Source organism: Radiomyces spectabilis (assembly GCF_025331425.1).
Source record: "Radiomyces spectabilis strain NRRL 2753 chromosome Unknown BYT42scaffold_1, whole genome shotgun sequence".
Taxonomy (NCBI): domain Eukaryota; kingdom Fungi; phylum Mucoromycota; class Mucoromycetes; order Mucorales; family Radiomycetaceae; genus Radiomyces; species Radiomyces spectabilis.
The window spans coordinates 2,482,131-2,502,599 of record NW_026251926.1 but is presented as its reverse complement, the minus strand read 5'-3'; the positions used below and the strand labels follow the sequence as shown (position 1 = coordinate 2,502,599).

Sequence of the window (20,469 nt, the reverse complement as noted above, 5' to 3'; positions counted from 1 at the left end):
AAAGCATCACACAACCATTGTACAAAAACTGATTATGCGAAAAAAAAGAATACTAGAAAATGCAGAAGTGACTCTTCTGTCGGCTTTTTTTTTTCTTTTTTGCATCATCGAATGTTCCTGCAATTCTGGCTCTGCCAACATTAAATACAAAAACTTGGCCTATTGCCCCTTTCTCAAAATATGTGCAAGGACTCACTTCATGGGGATTCAATCATAGTCAAACAACTGTTGCGATGGCTACTGTATCGGTTCTGAAACCAGAGACAAGGTTTTGCAATGAGCGTCAGTGTGCATAAACGATCCGGAAAGCAAGGAAATTGTTTACAGGGTGACCGTCGGAGCATGTCAGTGCTCGCGTATGTCGCATGAGGCAGGCTACGGAGTCGTTTGATGGTCTGTTTGTTGTTGTATTGGTCTTATGCATTCAATCCCTGCGCTGGTTTCGAGTCTAGCATGATCCTGCCCGACGGCTCTCTTTCGTTCTCCTTTGCTTCGACCCACCGTTTCACGCAGCATAGGTTTTCAAAACAGAGAATCCTCTTTGTGTTTTGTGTCTGAACTCATGATGTTTATCAAACAGGACGATCTCAAGGGTAGTTACCGTAATGAAATATTTGCATAATAAACAAAATGGAAAAAGAGAAAGAAGGGCCACTGTATTCACACGATACCCGATGGAACCGAAAGAAACTAGGAATTTTTTTTTTTTCATTTGCACGCCTGCCACAGTCACGGGACATACAACCTGTAATGGCTCCATACCGGTTTCACTCGGCTCTTTCCCGCAAGTTATTGAAACTGAGCTTGTCATGGAGACATGGATACCCGATCAGTCAACAAGAGAGTTTTACAAAGATTACGTTGGCATCAGCGATCCTCAAGAGTTGAAGGATCACTTGGAAACCATTCAACAACAGTTGCTACAGGTAACATGGGTGATGTGAAAAAACTGGTGCCAACTTAAACACTGACAATGACGTAGCACGGCCCTCCGTACAAATGTATAGAACGGTATAAATTTGCTTATTCGCGGATGTGTCGTCGTTTCTTTTACGACCAATTGCTGGAGATTGGTCGAAACACAAAGGACCCTTGGTTGATTGATATTGGCTGCTGCGCAGGTAAGGAAAAAAAATTTATTGCATAAAATGCCCAAACAAAGAAAAATTTCCCTTTGCAAGCAATCATGTCCAACCTCACCAGAAACTAATTTTAAAATACCTTTGATTCTAGGAATCGATTTGCGACAATTACAATTGGACGGTTATCCTGGTAAATACCTGGTGGGCACCGATATATCGCAGTATTACATCGATTACGGTTACGCTTTATGCAAAGATCGTGGACGATTTCCTGCCCAGTTTGAAGTGGGGGACCTCTTTGACGACAGGTTCCTGAGTTGCCAGACAACGGCATCGCCAGCTGTATCGAGGCAAGGGCTGAATCGATTCGTTCACCAGGCGATCGCTGTTATATCTGGAAGCGTGCTCCACCTTTTCGATTCATTGGACACGGTTCAACAGTTCATTATCCGGGTCAAAGCCCTGTTGCGTCCTGGCGGTCTGTTTGCTGGTGCCCATGTGGCTTCCAATCAAAGTATGGCGATTTGGCGAGCGAACCGGGGTTCAACCAAACAGTATACTGGTATTGATGATTTTCGTCGAATGCTGGAAAAAGAGCAGTTCACAGATATTGTCATGCAAACCGAAGAGCGAATGCTGGAGAATGACGATGACTTTGGGTCTACCCTTGTTTTTTGGCTGTCTTTCACTGCCATTTACAATCCCACCTAAAGCTCACATTATTCACATCCGACTTTTTTTTTCATCCTTGTCATGCAAATCTTCTTTCTCTTCCACATACTTCCCCTTTCTCAACTGATTCTTTGTTGGTTTTTATTTTTCAGCCTTTTTTTTATATTTTTTTCCTGGAAAAGAATTGTATCCTATATGTGTGTAATATATGTAATGCGTGTAATATCTAGTCTCCACTTGCACATCCTCTGCATCCACAATGAACGCATTCGACCGTTTTGCCTTCTTCCAGCTTTTCCTTCGGAACACGACAGATACAGGTGGTGCCAAAGTTGGTATCGCGAGGTTGAATGCAACGAAGACAACATAATTTTTCGAATCCAGGCTATATTATATGAACATCAAAAGTGAGCATACAACACACTGCTGATCCTCTTGATTCCCATTTTTACCTTTTTCCACTTGGCGATGAGATTAGCATCTGCGTATTTGTTCTTTAGTAAGTAATCATATAACTCTCGCGAGATGGCTTTTCGTTTATAGTACAGATCGTAGATATAACGTGTGCGTTGATGATGAATACGGAAGACGGGCCATGTGCTTTCCACAATACGTTTTCCTTCGTGAGGTTCATTCTCCACTACAAGTAGCATCGGGTTAGATCTTCGCTTTGCATTCATGGGCTGTTTGTCATTCATTACCTTCTTTCATTTTCTTTGCAAATTCTTCCAACGTCGGCTCAATATCGTCAAAGCCTGCCGGCGGTCGCTTGGTTCGTTGTGTTCTGATTTTCGGCATGTTACAAAGGAGAGACACTGAATGATAGAGGAAAGAAAAAAAAAATTCAGTGACGAAAAAAAACGCAGTGTGAAAAAAAGACAAGTCGACGAGTCTGGAAAATCGGGTGGGCAGTCACCCTCACTGCCTTCGAAAACCGAACCCTACGACGGAAAACGTTTTTCTATTACGGTTCAAGGTTCCGCAGCACTCGATTTCATGGGAGACGTGGATGGCTATTATTTATTGGCCTCCAGCGTAGCAGCTGTCACTGCTCGTATATGTACTCATCCAAGTAAGCTTTTTTAAATCTTTTGTTCTACTGCTGTTATGAGCAATGCCGTTTCACATGTCACGCAGTTGATACGATCAAAACTCGGCTACAGGTGGCCAATGTGCCATGGCAGCCACAGCACTCCCGATACCAATGGTTCCGTCAAGCGGTATTTCCAGACATGGTTTCCACTTCCCGGACGTCTGCCTTTTTATCTCTCTACCGAGGTTTACCGGTGACGCTCCTGTTCAGTGTCCCTGCTTTATCGGTATATCTCTCATGTTACGAGTTGACGAAAAATTGGCTCGATATCCATGCTCGCTGGCTCAAACGTGATGCTATCGGGAACCATTTAATATCGGGCTGTGCCGCCGAAGTCACGGCAGGGATACTGTTTACGCCTATGGAAGTGATGAAAAACCGCCTTCAAACCGATCGCCATCCAACGGTCCAGTCGCGCATGGCAGGTCGTTTAGCACGGCATATACTTCAAACAGAAGGGATTCCAGGTTTCTTCAAAGGGTATTGGATGGGACTGGCTGTTTTTGTCCCGCATACAATGACCTATTTTGCCACTTATGAAGAGTTGAAACGATGGGCGGGAGGACGAACCGAATCCGTCGCACAGCAACTACCCTTTGGTACCTATTTGTGGTGTAGCACCGTCGCAAGTGTCGTCTCCATCACTTTATCCACCCCCTTAGATATCGTCAAAACACGATGGCAGATATCAGCCGCTGAACAGGGCACGGCTTATCGTCAAGGCCCTTTGGCTATCGCCCTTCACATGTGGAAACACGAAGGTCGCTGGCGTTCCTTGGCTCGTGGACTATTGGCCCGTATTGCATGGGGCATTCCCACTACTGCCATCAGTATGACCGTTTTTGAATGTTTAAAAGACTGGCGCGCAACCAAATCTATGTAAAAAACGCATATTTCCCGCTTTCATTTGCGGAATTTTTTTTTTGTTTTTCTTTTTTACGTTCATAGAATTTTCAATCACATTCACGCCATTTTTCCATCTTGTTGCATTTACCACTCATTACTTGCCCTTTCGTTCTCTCGCCACTTGTTTGCAAAAAATTATATCATTCAATAATACGTGTTTTAGATTCGGTTTTCAATTTTTTTTATTTTTTAGCATGGTAATAAAAGTTATCTCTATAACATAAATGTTGGATCATATAAAGGCATGAAAGGAGCAAAAGAGGTCAGTATATATCTAGAAAAGGAAGGCTCCAGCGCAGACCATGGCTACCATAGAAACAGCTACACTGATTTGGGTCATGGAGGCACCCGAAGTTCCACGGGAAGTAGTGGCACGTGCAGTGGGTTTGCGCGACACGGATGAAGCGACCTTTACGGTGTTGGAAGCACCGGCCGAGGGAGGCATCGTAGCGGGCTTGCTGGCAGCAGCGGCTCCGGTAGCCGAAGCAGAAGAGGGAGCAGCACTTGAGGCACTGGTAGCCGAAGCAGAGGAAGCCGATGCGGAAGCGCTAGAAGTAGACGAAGGTTCAGCCGACGAAGACGACGAGCTGGAACCATTGTCAGCGGCCGCCACTTCATCCGCTTCTTCAGCATCCTTCTCCTCGGGTGAAGCAGTGCTGGCCGAAGGCTTTGCATCGTCAGGTTTGGTTTCGGTGCTCTCGTTCTTTTGAGCCACCGGCTTCTTGTTCTCATCATCGTCTTCGGCTTCTTCTTCGGAGGTTTCGACCTCCTTTTCACGGCTGTTTTGAGCAGAGGGATTTTGCTTGGGCGCGTCATCCTCATTTTCTTCAGCTTCTTCACGAGCGGCTGCGAGGTTTCTATTGCCACGTTGGCTTCTTGACATACGCATTGGGCCGGGTTCTTCCACAGCTCGAACAAGGTTCGTCTTGGTTTGCCACACTGTCACAGTCACATCCTCTTCACTGACTCTCTGTGCACAGGCTGTGAAAAAATATCACCATGGAATTCAGGTAAGCTTTCTATTGCATCGTTTTATCCTGTACAAGTCCCAATCATTTACCAAGAGAAACCAGGGACAGCATGCAAACAGCGTAAAGGTATGAAGAATGCATTTTCGCAGTAAAAGAAGAAAACAGAGAAACAAAAAAAGAGAAGGATCATATTTGACAATATCGGGATATTATATATTTATTTTTACCATATCTTCAAAATGTTTAATGGCGATCCTATGTCATGGTTTGCATTACAACAGCGTTAATCGGATATTAAAATCAGCCAGAAATGCTTGCCCAACGACTTTTAACGACAGCACTTTCCATATCTCTATCGTTCCGGCACTACAATATAATATGGGGCAATTGTATTGTACTCCTTTAGGAACCACCCATATATTTATATGGATTGCAAAAAATATTAAAGAGCTAGCTTTGAGAACCGAAATTCTGTATTCGTAATGGATCATGATTATTTTTAATGATGCTTCAAGGTGAACATCGCCATAGCACCGGATTCCTGTGATAACTTCAATTTGTCCAAGCCTGCGAATAAATAACTGCCATCCGAGGTTTGGATAGCGTACTAAGACGGTCCGATCAGTCTACCTTGAAACTTTTTTAATTTGACTTCCCATCCCCGTTGTCATCCTACCTCATTTGGCGCCACCTGCTTTACAAGTAACTCCTTCTTATCAAACGTAACATGCGTCTTTCCATCTTCCCCTGTTAAATGGTCGTCCTGGGTGACGTTGAACAATGAACCGAATGAAGCCAATCCATTGGCGGACTCTGACATGTCATAGTTGGTATCTTCCTTGAGCTCGTGGTTGTCGTTCATGCAGAGGTAACGACCTCCGTGTGTGGCGACTGTTGGTATTGTATATGAGTGCCTGCTCAAACCAATCACTTCATGTTGGCCACTTACTTTTAAATACCATACTGTGCGAAATAAAAAGATAATGATAAGCAAGGAAAAATTATATTAATTTTTTTCTGAATATGCAGCTCAGGCAACCTTTTATACCCTTGTCTGATGGAACATGACTTCATAATGACATCGGCGTTGGAAAACTATCTAACTTGGCAGGCGGCCTACCATTGAATGTTGTGCTGTTTGGCGAATGCGCATATTTGTGATCAACATTTTACTGGAACACCAGCCAGTTTACAAAATCCGTAACATTGCGGTGTGTCTTTCTACATCCTTGCAAAAGTCTTTCTGTATTTCAATTTCGGGATCTGGCGTATATGCAGCCACCATCTGCATTGCTCAACTCAGTTATTTCTTGACAGTTCCGTTACGAAATTCTACAGCGATGAGCCGTCATTTATGCTGTGAACTTTTCCGAAGTGGCCATTTCCATTTAAGATATCGGCTTTGGGACATTGACAATCCTGATCTGATAAGAAAAAATCCTAAAAATATCGCTATTAGTGGTCGGGCTTTTGGAACCTTCATTTTTATCCAATAACAGCGCGCTTATTAAGCGAAAACGTCATATCTTAAAAAGGCAGGCGCCGTTCAATCCACGATATATAAAGTATCAACCTCTCCCCCAACCGTCCTTTTCCCATCCGCAAGCCCCCAACTGAATAAATAACATAATGAGCGATACACCTACAGAAGTCGATAATTTCTCAATCCACGGAAACGCTGTCAGCGAAGTTTATGATATCCCTATGTCATGCATCAACCGACCTATACCTTCGCAGTTGGATCGTGACAAAGTGGAAGAAATGAAGCGTGCGCTGCAGGACGAAAACCATAACCAAGACTTGACACCGATCGACGTTCATCATGTAAAATACAAAGGGGATGACTACTATTTCGCTTTTGGAGGTTGTCACCGATGGGCAGCGCATAAAGAACTCGGTCGAGAAACCATTCGAGGCAAGCTGATCAACACACCCCCGGGCGTCATCAAAACGTATCTCGGTTCATCATCACCTTTCAAAGATGCTTAAATATATGTTCTCGAATTTCATTTGGTAGAAAACATAAATTGATGTACATAGTTGTTAGTTGTGACAGTGATTTTAACAATTTTTGTAACAATGATAAATGGGAGAAAACAGCATTCGAAATATGTAAAAAAAGAAATTAGCGGGTATTGAGCCGGTCATCATTTGTGGGGCAATATACAGGATAATCCTCGCGGAAATTCGCCACTCTTTGCTTTCGAACCAATGGCTGAAACATGTCTTCCCATAACAACTGTATATTATCAACCCGTTAGAAAAAGAGTCATCAGCGGCAGTGGATATCGTTCCATTTTTTACCTTTGTCATAAAAGCAAGACCTTTGAGATTAGGATGGTATCCGTCAATGTTACTGAGTGCATCTGGCGGTACGCTATTAGGATTGATATCGAACGGCTGGAACCGAACGATGAATGTGTCAGAGGCCAGATTATTATAGCCTAATGCGGCGTCCAGTTTCGTTGTAAGCAACGGTCGAACTCGAGGGTTGTATCGGTTGGCAATCCTTTGTAGTGCAGCGTTGTAGAGATCCACTTGGCGTTTAATCGTCTCAATCCCACCAGGTTTCTTGCAGCATCCGCACTCGTAATCGCGTGTATCGATCGTACTATTCTGGAGATGTTTACGATATCCCGGCTCCTTATCTGTGATGTAAACGAATTCTTCAAAGTGGAAAAGCCCAACTAAGAGAACAGACAGCATAAAGGAGTTAGATGGAAAACAATGCAGAATGACTTTTTACTTCAACTCACTGAGATTTACAAAGGCTTTATCTACATTTTGTTGCAATTTTTGTAGTCCAGCTTTGACATTTGCTTCATAGCCTTGGGAGTCCCAGCCAGGCATGCATGACAGGGCAAGATCATTAAAGCCCATAAAGACGTTGATCAGCTTCCATTTATCACCAAGTGCGGTACCCTTGCCAATTCGCTCGACCAAGTAATCGACCTGGTTCATAAAATCACGGCTCGTAGCCAGAGGCAAAGCCGCGTTAAGATTATCTGTTTCGGGGCTGGATCAAAAACTGTTAGTGACGAATCCTGGTTATCATTGTGAACGGCTCTTTTCGATCACTTACTTGTGTTTAAAGCCTGTCGTCCCAACGGTGCCGTTTGAATCTAAACATAGGCGTTAATAACAAATCCTGAATTGTGGATGCAAAGGAAAAAATAAAAAAAGCAGTTCTGATATTTACTGATGAAAATGCTCGATTCTTTCACGCCCATGGACGCACCGACAATGTTGGGTGAGTATGGTCTCAGAAAATTGACAATGGAAACTGCGTTTGATTCCTATTGATGCCATTGCAAGCTTTAAATAAAAAGAAACAAAATGCCATCATGATGAAAAGATAGTTACTCCACCCATGAGCCAACTAAGGCCGCGAAATTCTCTCAGTTGATCGGGGCTAAAATACGGTGTATCAACATTAACAGAAGCGAATCCGGAGGTGATACTGGAAAAAAAAAAAAGTGGTTTTGTTGAATTGAACCAATGGTTAATTCTAGCTGTCGTTAGACATTATCTGTATAGATATCGTTACCTGTCACCAATAGCAGCAATGACTTCAATATCATCTGTTCGTAAATCACGGACGCTTTTGGGTGGATCACGCCGTGGGGCTAGGGCTGGACAATCCTGCCTAGCATGCATAAGTGGAAACAACAGAACAATCCAGCATAGTGAGGTAGTAATAAAGGGTATCATTATTGGGACAGTAGGAATGGAAGAGCATTGTAGAAAAAGAGGCGTCTGTCTCTATTTATGATATGAACGCAGTATGCGATAACGGAGATGTCTTTTGGTTTAGGGGATGAAAAACTCAAGGAGTCAACATCACGGAGTAATTTTCCCTGTTATTCTCTCTTTCTCTTCACTCAGTCTTCGTCTCAGATATATCAATTCTTGGTTTCAGGGGTAAGGGTGGCGCGTCAAGCTAAGAACGGTTTACCCATATAATCGTACTATAAATACAAGTATATGCGGTGTACGAGAATTTTCTTGAAAACAGCTGGTTGAACCTTATATGTAGTAATCCGAATTTTTCTAGTTGTTGAGGGATGCAACTTCGATTTTGATCCGTTTGAGCGAGCTTCAATATACTGATACCAATTATTGACAAAGATAAACATATGCCTCTCAACGCCACTTACACAACATGGCAGCATATGATTGACGTAGGAACTCTTCTTGCCAGTAGCTTTAAAAGAAATATATCATCATGGATGGCCCCAAAGGCCAGACGTCTTATCAGCTTAGAAAACCTTACATGCTCACCCTGGTGCAATAAACTTTGTGTACCACACATGCTCACCTATCGAGATTCGACGTCAATTAGAAACGTACGCCACCTTTTTCAATTAAGTTGACAACATACTGGTCATGCAATTTGAAGAGATCAAGCTCTATCATGAAGCGGCGACTTTACATAATTACTTTTATGTTAAACCATGTTGTATATCCTGTTGGTAATATATGATTATCGATATATCCAATGAAAAGCGATCCCTTTCAGAACATATGAATACGGTAGTGGGTTCCTCTTCACCAAAAAGGGTACAGAACGCATTTATAGCATTTTCACCCGGCGACCAACGGCAATCGATGAGAAGAAGTTGATCAAGGAGTAACTTGTCTCGCCGGAAGAACTTCCTTTTGTCTACTATAGTTTGTCTAATAAAAAGCATAAAAAATTGACTTGTTGAAGCGTGTTATCGCACTACCTAATGCCAATAAATATATGATACCCGGGCGTTTCATCAATAAACAGCTTCACAATGCTTTGCATTTAACAGCATTTGAGCATACAACACGTGCATTACTGCTTGCATATTGCAATTGGTCCTTATTCCTATATCGAAGAAAACGGTAGGGGATATCGCACAATTAAAGATAAAACTTCTTGATTCTATACGAAGCCCGTTTTTAAATAGTCGTTGCAGATTCTAACATGTCCAAAATAGCATGTTCACATAAAAGCATACAACAGAATAAGATTTGTGACTTACACGCAAAGATATCAATAAATAAAAGAATACAATACTCGTCCCAACGAGGATTCGCCACGTTGGCGAGATGCCTCGTGAAGATGGCTTTTAAATTTGATTTGTTTCAGGTCTTATAAGCAGCATCTTTGCCGATTGAGTTGAAATAAGAAAGTCTCTGAGGAGTTATGTGAAGAATTGAAGCTTTGCTGTTGCTTCCTGTAAACTTTTATGCACCTATTGTTTTTGCAGCGCATTTTTTTTCGCATGCTCACCCAAAAAGGTTAATATCATTGGTGTATTTGTTTATTCGCCTCGTATTGACACCATGCCTTGCTATTATTTTGCAATACTTTTACATAACGCTGATAACGAGAACCTGGAACTAAAAAGGTTCCTTTACAACAACTATCGCTCTGACGAATTTAAATAACAATCAGCTGGCGGGCTCTGAACTGTCCGATTTAAATCGATGTAAAACTGAGGAACGAGGAGTATTGGTGATTGGAATTACACCTATATTATGAAAGTTGCAACGTTGTATGCGATGTGTTGTAGGCTCTTCTGAATGCCAAAAAAGTGCAACTAACCATCGCACTGTTTTGTGATGCGGATACGGATGGAACAGGTCACGTGATTAGGTAAGAAGCAGTCCTATTGGTCTTTGGAAACCGGGTGCGAAACCATTGTCCGAGGAAGGGGATTCCAAGAATCGCACTGCCATCCGTTTCCTCCCTTCTTTTGACCCATCATGGTATGTGTTGCATCCATCCATCCATTATTATTGTCTAGTTCATTCTTTACCTGCACAAAAAAGATACATCAAGTCTCTACTGTGCAATTTTGTTGAGAATTAGCGCGAAATTTTTGACACAAAAAAACGACCTTGACGAACCATTAAGCTCATTGCTCGAATTTTCTTTTTCTTTTCATGGAATCCATAGGCTGACCAGCAAGCTAGAAAGAGAACTTTCCGTAAGTTCAGCTACCGCGGTGTTGACCTCGAACAACTTTTGGACTTGTCCTCTGAACAGGTAGGACTAAGAGTTGCAATTGAAGATTTTCTTTTGAATGGGGGATTTTGGCTAAATGGCGCTTTGCAAAATAGTTCATGGAGCTCGTTCACTGCCGTGCTCGCAGAAGATTCCAGCGCGGTTTGAAGCGCAAGCCCATGGGTCTTATTAAGAAGCTTCGTCAGGCCAAGAAGGAAGCTGCTGCTGACGAGAAGCCCGCCGTTGTCAAGACTCACCTCCGTGACATGATCATCGTTCCCGAAATGATCGGTTCCGTTGTCGGTATCTACAACGGTAAGACCTTCAACCAGGTTGAAATCAGACCCGAAATGGTCGGTTTCTACCTCGGTGAATTCTCCATCACCTACAAGCCCGTCCGTCACGGTCGTCCCGGTATTGGTGCCACCCACTCTTCCCGATTCGTTCCTCTTAAATAAACAGATCGCAACGAGCCAAACGAAACAAAATTCACCACAAAAAAAAAAACAATCGCAAGCAAACGTAACCTTGTATTTCTTGTTGTTTATTAGATATTTGTGTGGAAACGAGGCTGTGGAAATTGAGTTTTTATGTGGATGGAATTGAATGGGACCTTTTTTATTCAGATGATTGTCTAAGGGATACTTGTTGCTGTCGATTCAGTTGTTCAATAACCGCTCGCGTTAGAGATGAATTGGCGCGTCCGGTTGTATTGATACGCGTGCGCGGTTGAGATGTGGTGGCTGGACTCATCATTTGCGTGGCAGTGTAGCTGGGGTTATCGATGATGGCGGATGGTTTGGGCTCTGCTGATGTTGATATGGAATCGGAGGTGGATGACGTGGTACGAGTGATAAGGGTGAGCGGTGGAGGAGGAGGAAATTTACGATGAGGTTGATTAAAGTGAACTGCAGCCCACGTAGGATATTGGCGTTCGATTTCGACGAGAATATCTTCCAGGATTTTAATGCGTTCAAAGACAGAGAAAGGCGGTGTGGCACCACGCTCAAATTTGATATTCAAGTGTTCCTGCAAATTCCGCAATCGTTCTTCTGTGCCTTCTTCGGGTGCCTTATCCGATTTACCATAACGAACGTGTTCGTTCGATGACAGAAGCGATCGTGCGAGTGGCTCGTCTTCGTTGTTGGCAATATCAAACTTCATCTGTATATTTCGATTGATTTCACGTGCATCGGTTCTCGCGCACGTCACGTCTTCTCCACTGGGATCGTGTCGATTCAGAAACTCGGTACGATTACTCGCGTCCACCTCGTTCTGTTTCGCTTGAATGTACGTTTGTATCCGCTGATTCACATCGGCATTTGTGCCACGGATCTGTACCTGTTCGCTGTCGAACTGATGCACACGGTCTTTGGCATCCTCTTCCAATACTTTCTCTTCAGTTTCGGTTTCCGAACGTTTGCGCTTTTTGTATAATAAGCCAGGCACATTGGTACCTTCCGGGGCATCTAGTGATGTCTCTTTGGCCTCTACATGCTGCTCCAGTGATTGCAGCAGTTTGTCTACAAGTTTCTCCAGCTCCGTCGGTAATCGTGCCAGCTCGTGCCGTGACAAGACCAAAAGTTCGGTGGTGAAGCATTTACTGGTCTCTATCAATCCTATGCCTTGGAAGAAAGAGCTCATCTCTTTCTGCCATGATACAGCCGCAGTCATGGTTGCTTTGGATCGATGAGAGGGTTGTTTGAGACTTTCGTTGCAACGGGAAACGTGCCAACGAATGAAATTCGTGACTGTGATTCCTTGAATTTCCAAACTTGTTCTTACGGAAGAAGGGGCGGTATGGGAGTACAAGGAAATGCTGATCTTTATTATTCTATTGAGCAATGATATAAAAGCAGTATACCAACGGTAAAATGATGTGCGATGATTGGAAAGAAATGGTCGTAATAAGGACGTCGGTTGGAGGATACGGTGGTCAATGTAACATGTTCCGCGATCAGAATTGGATGGGGAATAAGGACATGTTTATAACCAAGCAGGTTGGTATTTTGGATCGTAAGGAACTTTTTGATGGTCAAAGATTTCAATAAACTAAAAATATCCATTAACCTTGATCAGTTGTTTGATTGCTATCATGTCATTATGATAAAATCTTACCTCTTGATCGGCCAAAACTTTTGTGCCAGCAAATTTGCGATATTCATCAAAGATGGATGTCATTGACCATCGCTGAATTTTGCGTAGGCAACCTACCAGGCAACCAATACGGTGCTATTGACTTGGTTAACTATCTACACAATGAACCCAATTCAGGGCAATATGTTACCTTGCCCTTCAAACAATGGATCAAAACTAAGACGGAACCGTTAGCAGGAATGCCTTTTGCACAAAGGACCCTTTTGTAAAAACGCTACCAGGATGACTGCGTTCGTCGAGCAGTTTTACTAGGGCATGTGAGATATCGTCCGGATTCATTTCAATAAACGGTTCTTTGTTGCCTTCCATTCGATAGTGAAAAACCTCGATTCCCTCACGTTCGATGAAGTGTACCATTTCAGGCGGATAATCTTCCGTGGCAAAATACCTATGCAGAGCACCAGGTAACACTCATTAGACATACGTTTGTATACTGTTCCGTGGCTTCTATTCTTACATGATAGTTTTCAGTCCCAATTTGCGTAAAAAGGAGAAATTCTGTTTGTTGGGATGCCCTGATCGATAGACACCTGGTGCAATCATGGCAAAATTGAGGGGTGGCACGAGCGGAAAGCCAGGCCGTTCATAGCAAATGCTGCAAGTGTCGTAATGGTTGTTCGAGTGGTGTACGTTGCGCCGTGATCGAAGCTTATCATCCGTTGTGGTTAGCGATGTGTCGGATGCAGTGAGCGGCATAGCGAGAGAGAAAAGAGAGGTTGGGGTCTGAAAGAGACAATTTTTCAAGGACGAAAAGTAAGCATTTTTCGGGATTCCAAGCGCAGAATTTCCTTTTTTTCCTTGTTGCCTGAAATTAGCTCTAGACTTTGTATTTAATAATGGCCAAAAAGAAAGAAACGAAGCTCCATTAGTATTATTTCAACAGACGCGTCGTCTTGATCCTACAATAAAGAGTAAATGCGCAAAAAAAAAAAAAAAAATAAGTTAACCGATTTTTCTCATAAGAGTTATCGGACGAAACAGCATCAGGCCCATCCATTCCAGATGAATCACAGAAAAAAACTCACACATCATATTATATAGTGTGTTTGAAAAAATCCTGTATTTACATAAAAAGACAATAATGATGCAGCTTTGGAATATCACTGGCCCTCGCGTCTTGCTGCATCTCTAGCTGCTTGGATGAGAGGGGCAAGGGACGGTAATGGATCGGCGCACCTCAAAAATGGGTGTTTCAACATCTCTGCAGCTGAAGGTCGTCGGTCGACCTCTACGGCAAGACATCTAGCAAGGAAATCTCGGAACACGGGACTCAGTGCTTCTGGATTCTGCAATTTTGGCGTACCATTGGTAGCAATCAGATAAAGCGCCCTCAGAGGATTCTCATTCAAATACGGGGGCTCTCCTTCCACCATTTCAATGGCCATGATACCGAGCGACCATATATCGACTTTCGGTCCATATTCTTTACGTGTTACCACTTCCGGTGCCATCTAATACGAGGGTCAGCCACGACATCCCAGCCTCCGTCTAACGCAGCACTACCACTTACCCAATAAGGCGTGCCAACCATCGTGGTACGTTTGCTTTGCATGTCATTCAGTTGTGCGCAAAATCCGAAATCAGCTATCAAAAGTTGCTCGAGGTGAGCCCATGGGGGAAAAAAAATACATAAAGGAAATTGGAATTAACTAGAAAACTTACTGAGTTTGATGTCACCGTGCAGACTCAACAGAATGTTATCACTTTTGATATCACGATGAATGACACCTTTGGAGTGAAGATGCAATAAACCTTCAAGCACTTCACGACACACGGCGGCAATTTGTCCTTCCATCATCATATTGTTGGTCACAACGTCCGTCAAGCTTCCACCTTCCATGTATTCCATGATCACCCACAAATCGCCACGCCACAAATATGAATCGATGAAATTGACAATGTTCTTGTGTTGCGATTCTTTCATCACCAAGATTTCATTGATGATAAGCTCTTTCTTTGGTTGCTGTTCGAGATTCATCTGCTTGATCGCTACCGGTAAATCGCTTCCGGCTGCATACGCTGTATATACACCACCTGAAGCACTAACGAATTTACAAGCATTATCATCAGTGGGGATGCACAAAGCCTTGGCAGAGCAAGCTTTTTTTTTTTTTGGCCCAAATTTACCCTTGTCCAATCTTGGTCATATTTCGATACACTAAGCCAGGATCCGTCTCAGTACAGATGGCTTGCAATTTGGCGATCACTTCGGCATCCTTCATCGCATTCTTTCTCTCCTTTGGTACACGTTGCTTTACCGTGCCCGGTGAAGCCGTCAACGTCTCATGGACCTTGGGCTTCTCTTCCTTCTTTTCGCGTTGTTTGGTGCTGAGTTTTCTTTTAATGTCATAGTCTCGTGCGGGGTGAGATGAACCTTTGTGCGACGGAGAAACTCGGGGAGGCTCAATCCCCATTTCGGCATAGAATCGATCGTGTGTATTGGTGGGAGATTGTGGCTGATGATAGTGATGGTGGTTATGAGGATGATAATGCTGATAATCTACTGTGAGCACAAGAGAGACCGTGTTAGCTAATGAATTTTGGTCCAATACTCGATAAATTTTGATGACTGTAGCTTGTCTTACGTTTATCATGAGACACTTTCTTGGTGGGCGGTTTCTATAGATGACAATGAATTTAAGAATCCGCAATTCCTTCATTCTGATCCTTCATTCGTTCTTAATTTTACCACGTAATTGTTGTTGTCATAGCGTGCAAGATCAGGGGTTGGCTTTGGAGATTCGCGTGATAAAAGAGAATCGAAAGGTCGTTCGATCTGAGATGGCGATGGCGTGGGTGCCAAATGGTCGTGATCAATGTGTCCAGTAGAAATTTGCAATTTCGGTGACGCATGCTCACGTTGCGCGTGCGCTTTTTCCATTTTATGATAGACCGATTCATCGTGATCGCGTGTTTCTTGATAGAAGCCAATAGCATCCAAAACCGCCTAAGAAAAGGAAGAAAAAAAAATGCAGATGTTTTTAACATTAGTCGAACGGTAACCTTTTTTTTTTCTTTTGCTGCAGCTAAGATTCGCATGAGCTTTTTTCCTTACTTGAGGATTCTGATACTGTTCTCGCTTGGAAATGCCACTGTGTTGCAATAACACCTGCCATTCATAAGGCAAACCTGTAAACTCTCCTGTGGTAGCGTCAAACCCGACATGCGTGACATGTTTGGCGTTGTAAGGGCCGGAAATCTCCATTTCCTTCTCTACTTGTTTTGACGTATTATCCTTGTTCAACAGATCTATTGATAGATAATAATTTCAAGGAAAAATGGGCAAAAAAGAGAAAAAAGTCAATTGGTGCTTCCTTCATAAAGGTTCTTTTTGGCTCTTACCTGAAAAACTTCCTTTGACTTTATCAAAGACACCTTTGAAGGTGGTTCGATCTCTAGCTTTTCCAAAGGATCCATTGGAGGAAGTAGCGTCCTTGGAAGGAGACCCCTGCGGTGTACTCGAGCCACTACCAGAGTCATCACTTTTGGAGCTAATTCTGTTTGGCTGCGAAGAATGAGTTGTTTGAATGATGGGTTGCGGATGGTGCTGTGCGTGTGAGGAAGATTCAGATCGGTGAAGAAGAGGAGAACTGGTGGAGACTGGTGGAGAGGAAGGACGTGCTTTGCCAAAGGAATTGGATCGCTCACGTTGAGATGACAGCTTGCGAGATAAAAAGGAACCAGGTGAACCAGATATGGTTTTCGAGTGGCCGGGTAGTGAGATGGGACTCGATGCTGTGTCCGTGCCACTGCTTTCAGCGGTTGCTGAGCGTGAAAGCGAGGGTTTTTGTGACAGACTGAACGAATGTTTCCGAGAGAAACCTAAGTTGCAAGAAAAAGAAGAAGCAATAACATGAGTCACAAAGGAAGGAGAGAGATGAATTCGAGAACAAATAAGGTATTACCTTGCGACTTTTCGGAGAAATCCTGAGGACTCGGTGGAGCACTTGGATCTTGGTGACGAATATGCAGTCTCTGTAGATGTCCTGAAAGGGATCGTTGAAGACTCGACGAATTCTTATTGGAGGACGACATGGAGGGTAGAAACTCGTAGAGGGCTTTTAGAGGAACGATTCGCACGGACAGATGAAGCCAGCAGAGGCAAGGTTTGTCAGTTAGGGTTTAACAAAGAGACGAGAGAATCTGCAAAAACGGGCTCTTTTGTCGGGCACGAAGGAGGGAAAAAAGAAGAAACGGGACGATTTGGATATCCAGGAATAAGTTGTCTCCTTAAGACTTTTGAGGGGACTCTACCAAACACCAGCAACGGAAGACTGAATAAGTAGTGCCACACAAAAAAAAAAAAAAAAAAAGCTATCTCAGAGTGGGCCCCAAGAATCCTCTGCAAAAAGGAAAAAGCAAGACGTCGCTACTTTGAGGAGGTGCAGTCACGCATTTGTTCCGTGAGGAAAATCAAAAATCCCCGCCTGAATCTCTTTATTTTTTTGGTTCTTTTCAAGGACACCGGCATTGCATGCGTAAAACTATGGAGATATCATCAATGACCCTTTCAGCGAATCGAAGCTTCATACTCATGATGCCCAAACCATGGCGGTGTTCTTATCAGACCAACTTACAGATGTGAGCGACAAGATAAGCAGCACTGTTAATTAGGACTCAGCAGCCAAAAAAAAAATGAAACTCGAGGTTTTGCTGACCAACAAATTTCAGAGACAAAAATAGACATGGTCCCATCCAACCCATTGTTGTCTATTCCTCTTACTATTTGGTGAGTGATAAAGAATCAATATAGACTAGAAGCAAGCAATCCTATCCTACTAAATCAAGAATGCCACGCGATTATGACGCCTATATAGTAGTTTGTGTTACCTGTTTACCAACTTCCGCTCATCTTCTTTGCCACTCCGCGTTGGAAGAACTGCGCACAGACCGTAATAAGCTATTGCATGATATGAGGGATCCTTCACATTCACATCAAGCAGTCAATCTTGCCTCTATTACTGTATACTCAGAATAGGAGGCAAACTTTGATAATTAAGGTTGCGCCTTGATTTATGGACACAGTGAAGAAAAAGAGAATGATATGTTAAAACCTCATACGGACTGTCATTTTTTCTTTTTTGTTCTCAGAATTGTTGACGAACCCTTTCTTTAAAATCATTGATAAAGTGTAAAATAGTAAGTTTGGATATATGGGTTCTTTTTTTGCATATTGCCCATCGCCGCGTTTGCCGCTCAAAGGACTCTTGATATGGGAGATCGTCTGTAGGCGCAAATTATTGCGAGATTTGTTATCACGAAACAAAGGTATTTCACATGGATCAAACGATTGCTAGTGTGTACCTTCCCGTTTCCATACCAAATCAAACAGTGCGTCAGTAATTATAAAAATATAAAACCTTTAATATTAACTTTCAAGCTAAGTGTTGCTGCAGGCTTATCTCAGACGTTAAAATATTAATGCGTGCATCTAGCAGTACGATCAGTAATACGTTTTTATTCGAGACCAAAATGGCGACAAATAGATAACGACTGCAGGGGAAGGACGGTCATGTTCATCAATATTTAGCCATTCTTTCAATGTCAGAATGTGATAAATCGTGTTAAAGCGAACCGGTCATCCGAAAAGCAGGCGCCATTGACGTACGTACAGTGCCACAGCGAGAACATGTGAGTGACAACCCAGCATGTGTTTGCAAAACCGGGTCATCAAACACCGGTTGCATTTTGTTGGTTTACAACGCTTCCTAATAGAAGCCATCAATCTAATCCGTAATGTCAAACGATTCTTTCCATATGGTTGTTTTTGTTCGGTCCCCTGTTTTTTAGTCTTTGTTGATCTATTTGCATCATTGCTTCCAATAAGGAAGTGATCACCCTTGTGACATGGTCTGTCACAAAGCTAATGTAAGAAGAAAACAGAACTTTACAACTAATTTAGAATGGGAACTTTTTTTGGTTTTTTCTTTTTTTTTGCATTATGTATAAATAGATGACTAATTTTTGGTGAGAACTTTTTTTCATGGAGGATTTTGTGAAGTGCATCACGCGGAAACATGCCGCATCGTCGAAGGACGCAACTCAACAACAGAGTTATTTCGTTCCTGGAGCGTTGGTGACCGTCCTCTTCTTCTTGTGGGGATTCAGTTACGGTCTCCTGGATACACTCAACAAACATTTTCAGAATGTTCTGGGAATCAGTAAGCTTAATACTCACCTGTTTCCATGTCCCACGTATCACCAGGCGCCGCTCTGATTTTCCTCTTATTTCCAGCAACCACTCAAACCACCTTTATGCAAGTGGCTTACTTTGGCGCATACTTCGTGTTCAGTGTACCGTAAGTAGCATCAGTCAAGCTGTTCTTACTATGAAGCTGACCACAACACATGATAGAGCGGGTTTGTTGTCCAAGAAATTTGGTTACAAGAAGACGATTATTTTCGGACTTTTGTTATACGTAATTGGCGCCATCGGCTTTTACCCTTCGGCCACCTCCATGAAATATGGCGGTTTTGTCGCCTCCTTATTCGTCATTGCTTGCGGCTTGGCAACGTTGGAAACGTGTAAGAAGCACTTCATACCGGGACCATTTCTCGTAAAAAGCTGAAAAAAAAATTGCGAATCCCTTATGCAAAGGTGCCAACACTTACATCACGATTATCGGCTCCAGAAAGTGGGCTCCTTTCCGTGTGAACTTTGCTCAAGGCTTCAATGGTATTGCATCGGCCGTCGCACCTGTGGTTGCATCGTATGCTTTTTTTGGCGGCGACGAGAACCAAATACAAAATTTGGAATCAGTGAAATGGACCTACGTTGGTGTTGCCGCCGGTAAAATACCCAATCGTACAATTGGCCTTTGTTTTTATTTCTTGTTCACGCGAAAAAAAAATAGAACCGCTGACATGCTTGTGAAATCATTCCAGGAGTGGCGGTGATTGCTGTTCTGTTCTGCTTTGCTCCCATTCCAGAGGTCGATGAGGAAGCACTGATGGCGGCGGAAGCGGAAGAAACCGGCGAAACGGTACGCCGAGCATCCCTGTTTTCACCCCATCTGCTTCTGGGCGTATTTGCGCAGTTCATGTACACTGGAGCCCAAGTGGCGGTGGCTTCCTTGTTCATTTTTTATGGCGCAGAAGTGGGTCATTTTTCCGACGCATTCAGCTCACGACTTCTCTCCTATGCGCAAGTGTGCTTCACTGTCGGCAGGTTTATCGCAGCTGCACTCTTGCGAAAAATTCGACCGCAACTGTTAATGGCAGCGTTCGCCGCCGGCGCGGTGATTGTCAACATATTCCTTATCGCAATGCATACACCTGCAACCACCTACTGCCTGCTAATTATTCTGTTCTTTGAAAGCGTCATGTACCCAACCATTTTTGCTCTGGCAACAAGGGATCTGGGACGGAACCATAAGCGGGGGTCATCCTTTGGTAGAGTGATGGTTGGAACTGGGGATCAACCGCTGGTTTGTGTAACTCACACAACTTTTTTCTTGATTTAGTAATCATGGGTGTATCGGGTGGCGCGGTTTTGCCGCCTATACAGGCAGTGATCAAAGACCATACAAATGTCAACATCTCGTTTATCGTTCCGCTCATTGCTTATTGCTACGTATTTTTCTACGCGGTATGGGCAAGTCGGTGGAT

At 43.2% G+C, this 20,469-nt stretch overlaps 11 protein-coding genes across 11 annotated transcripts; 5 read left to right on the top strand and 6 right to left on the bottom strand.

Moving 5' to 3' along the window:
- Positions 1 to 809: 809 nt before the first annotated feature.
- BYT42DRAFT_609904 (uncharacterized protein) lies at positions 810 to 1,793 on the top strand (the record flags this gene model as incomplete). Its single annotated transcript, XM_051571328.1, has 3 exons — positions 810 to 926; positions 983 to 1,121; positions 1,234 to 1,793. The coding sequence occupies 3 exons, from the start codon at positions 810 to 812 to the stop codon at positions 1,791 to 1,793; spliced, it is 816 nt and encodes a 271-aa protein (XP_051428700.1).
- Positions 1,794 to 1,980: 187 nt separating this feature from the next.
- BYT42DRAFT_542312 (bud site selection-related protein) lies at positions 1,981 to 2,552 on the bottom strand (the record flags this gene model as incomplete). The annotated part of the gene is made up of 3 exons (XM_051565612.1): positions 1,981 to 2,139; positions 2,207 to 2,394; positions 2,456 to 2,552. The coding sequence occupies 3 exons, from the start codon at positions 2,550 to 2,552 to the stop codon at positions 1,981 to 1,983; spliced, it is 444 nt and encodes a 147-aa protein (XP_051428699.1).
- A 106-nt stretch (positions 2,553 to 2,658) lies between these two features.
- On the top strand, positions 2,659 to 3,952 carry BYT42DRAFT_553586 (mitochondrial carrier domain-containing protein). Its single transcript, XM_051566498.1, has 2 exons — positions 2,659 to 2,826; positions 2,892 to 3,952. Exons 1-2 carry the CDS (start codon positions 2,751 to 2,753, stop codon positions 3,728 to 3,730), a joined length of 915 nt encoding a protein of 304 aa, XP_051428698.1. The 5' UTR covers positions 2,659 to 2,750; the 3' UTR covers positions 3,731 to 3,952.
- Positions 3,953 to 4,027: 75 nt separating this feature from the next.
- Positions 4,028 to 4,865, bottom strand: BYT42DRAFT_609901 (uncharacterized protein; the record flags this gene model as incomplete). The annotated part of the gene is made up of 2 exons (XM_051571327.1): positions 4,028 to 4,734; positions 4,814 to 4,865. The coding sequence occupies 2 exons, from the start codon at positions 4,863 to 4,865 to the stop codon at positions 4,028 to 4,030; spliced, it is 759 nt and encodes a 252-aa protein (XP_051428697.1).
- Positions 4,866 to 6,353: 1,488 nt separating this feature from the next.
- Positions 6,354 to 6,713, top strand: BYT42DRAFT_609899 (ParB/Sulfiredoxin; the record flags this gene model as incomplete). The annotated part of the gene is made up of 1 exon (XM_051571326.1): positions 6,354 to 6,713. The coding sequence occupies one exon, from the start codon at positions 6,354 to 6,356 to the stop codon at positions 6,711 to 6,713; it is 360 nt and encodes a 119-aa protein (XP_051428696.1).
- A 136-nt stretch (positions 6,714 to 6,849) lies between these two features.
- BYT42DRAFT_609898 (uncharacterized protein) lies at positions 6,850 to 8,381 on the bottom strand (the record flags this gene model as incomplete). Its single annotated transcript, XM_051571325.1, has 7 exons — positions 6,850 to 6,963; positions 7,029 to 7,411; positions 7,481 to 7,740; positions 7,807 to 7,846; positions 7,924 to 8,020; positions 8,088 to 8,184; positions 8,272 to 8,381. 7 exons carry the CDS (start codon positions 8,379 to 8,381, stop codon positions 6,850 to 6,852), a joined length of 1,101 nt encoding a protein of 366 aa, XP_051428695.1.
- Positions 8,382 to 9,110: 729 nt separating this feature from the next.
- BYT42DRAFT_591584 (ribosomal protein S19-domain-containing protein) lies at positions 9,111 to 11,162 on the top strand (the record flags this gene model as incomplete). Its single annotated transcript, XM_051570553.1, has 4 exons — positions 9,111 to 9,196; positions 9,304 to 9,354; positions 10,674 to 10,746; positions 10,821 to 11,162. 4 exons carry the CDS (start codon positions 9,111 to 9,113, stop codon positions 11,160 to 11,162), a joined length of 552 nt encoding a protein of 183 aa, XP_051428694.1.
- Positions 11,163 to 11,298: 136 nt separating this feature from the next.
- Positions 11,299 to 12,485, bottom strand: BYT42DRAFT_553581 (uncharacterized protein). The gene has a single exon (XM_051566497.1). It carries the CDS (start codon positions 12,376 to 12,378, stop codon positions 11,323 to 11,325), a length of 1,056 nt encoding a protein of 351 aa, XP_051428693.1. The 5' UTR covers positions 12,379 to 12,485; the 3' UTR covers positions 11,299 to 11,322.
- Positions 12,486 to 12,506: 21 nt separating this feature from the next.
- BYT42DRAFT_553578 (tyrosine phosphatase family-domain-containing protein) lies at positions 12,507 to 13,609 on the bottom strand. Its single transcript, XM_051566496.1, has 5 exons — positions 13,319 to 13,609; positions 13,080 to 13,249; positions 12,992 to 13,017; positions 12,823 to 12,936; positions 12,507 to 12,756 (listed from the first exon to the last, which is right to left on the bottom strand). The coding sequence occupies exons 1-5, from the start codon at positions 13,555 to 13,557 to the stop codon at positions 12,691 to 12,693; spliced, it is 615 nt and encodes a 204-aa protein (XP_051428692.1). The 5' UTR covers positions 13,558 to 13,609; the 3' UTR covers positions 12,507 to 12,690.
- A 272-nt stretch (positions 13,610 to 13,881) lies between these two features.
- Positions 13,882 to 17,170, bottom strand: BYT42DRAFT_553576 (kinase-like domain-containing protein). The gene is made up of 9 exons (XM_051566495.1): positions 16,767 to 17,170; positions 16,204 to 16,683; positions 15,917 to 16,110; positions 15,551 to 15,808; positions 15,447 to 15,480; positions 14,989 to 15,364; positions 14,524 to 14,903; positions 14,372 to 14,445; positions 13,882 to 14,312 (listed from the first exon to the last, which is right to left on the bottom strand). Exons 1-9 carry the CDS (start codon positions 16,894 to 16,896, stop codon positions 13,962 to 13,964), a joined length of 2,277 nt encoding a protein of 758 aa, XP_051428691.1. The 5' UTR covers positions 16,897 to 17,170; the 3' UTR covers positions 13,882 to 13,961.
- Positions 17,171 to 18,797: 1,627 nt separating this feature from the next.
- Positions 18,798 to 20,346, top strand: BYT42DRAFT_553570 (major facilitator superfamily domain-containing protein; the record flags this gene model as incomplete). Its single annotated transcript, XM_051566494.1, has 5 exons — positions 18,798 to 19,022; positions 19,097 to 19,160; positions 19,217 to 19,386; positions 19,460 to 19,651; positions 19,747 to 20,346. Coding segments are annotated over exons 1-5 (1,177 nt in total), but the record flags the coding sequence as incomplete, so codon positions are not given.
- Positions 20,347 to 20,469: the final 123 nt, after the last annotated feature.

Excerpts from the sequence above, each read along its gene's own strand:
- BYT42DRAFT_553586 (XM_051566498.1), top strand. The coding sequence starts at position 2,751 with ATGGGAGACGTGGATGGCTATTATTTATTGGCCTCCAGCGTAGCAGCT. Across the intron at positions 2,827-2,891 it reads TCGTATATGTACTCATCCAA|TTGATACGATCAAAACTCGG; the intron begins GTAAGCTTTTTT and ends CATGTCACGCAG.
- BYT42DRAFT_553581 (XM_051566497.1), bottom strand. The coding sequence starts at position 12,378 with ATGACTGCGGCTGTATCATGGCAGAAAGAGATGAGCTCTTTCTTCCAA.
- BYT42DRAFT_553578 (XM_051566496.1), bottom strand. The coding sequence starts at position 13,557 with ATGCCGCTCACTGCATCCGACACATCGCTAACCACAACGGATGATAAG. Across the intron at positions 12,937-12,991 it reads TCCATTGTTTGAAGGGCAAG|CACCGTATTGGTTGCCTGGT; the intron begins GTAACATATTGC and ends CCAAGTCAATAG. Across the intron at positions 12,757-12,822 it reads AAGTTTTGGCCGATCAAGAG|TTTATTGAAATCTTTGACCA; the intron begins GTAAGATTTTAT and ends GGATATTTTTAG.
- BYT42DRAFT_553576 (XM_051566495.1), bottom strand. The coding sequence starts at position 16,896 with ATGTCGTCCTCCAATAAGAATTCGTCGAGTCTTCAACGATCCCTTTCA. Across the intron at positions 16,684-16,766 it reads TTTCTCCGAAAAGTCGCAAG|GTTTCTCTCGGAAACATTCG; the intron begins GTAATACCTTAT and ends CTTGCAACTTAG. Across the intron at positions 14,313-14,371 it reads TGGTTGGCACGCCTTATTGG|ATGGCACCGGAAGTGGTAAC; the intron begins GTAAGTGGTAGT and ends CCCTCGTATTAG.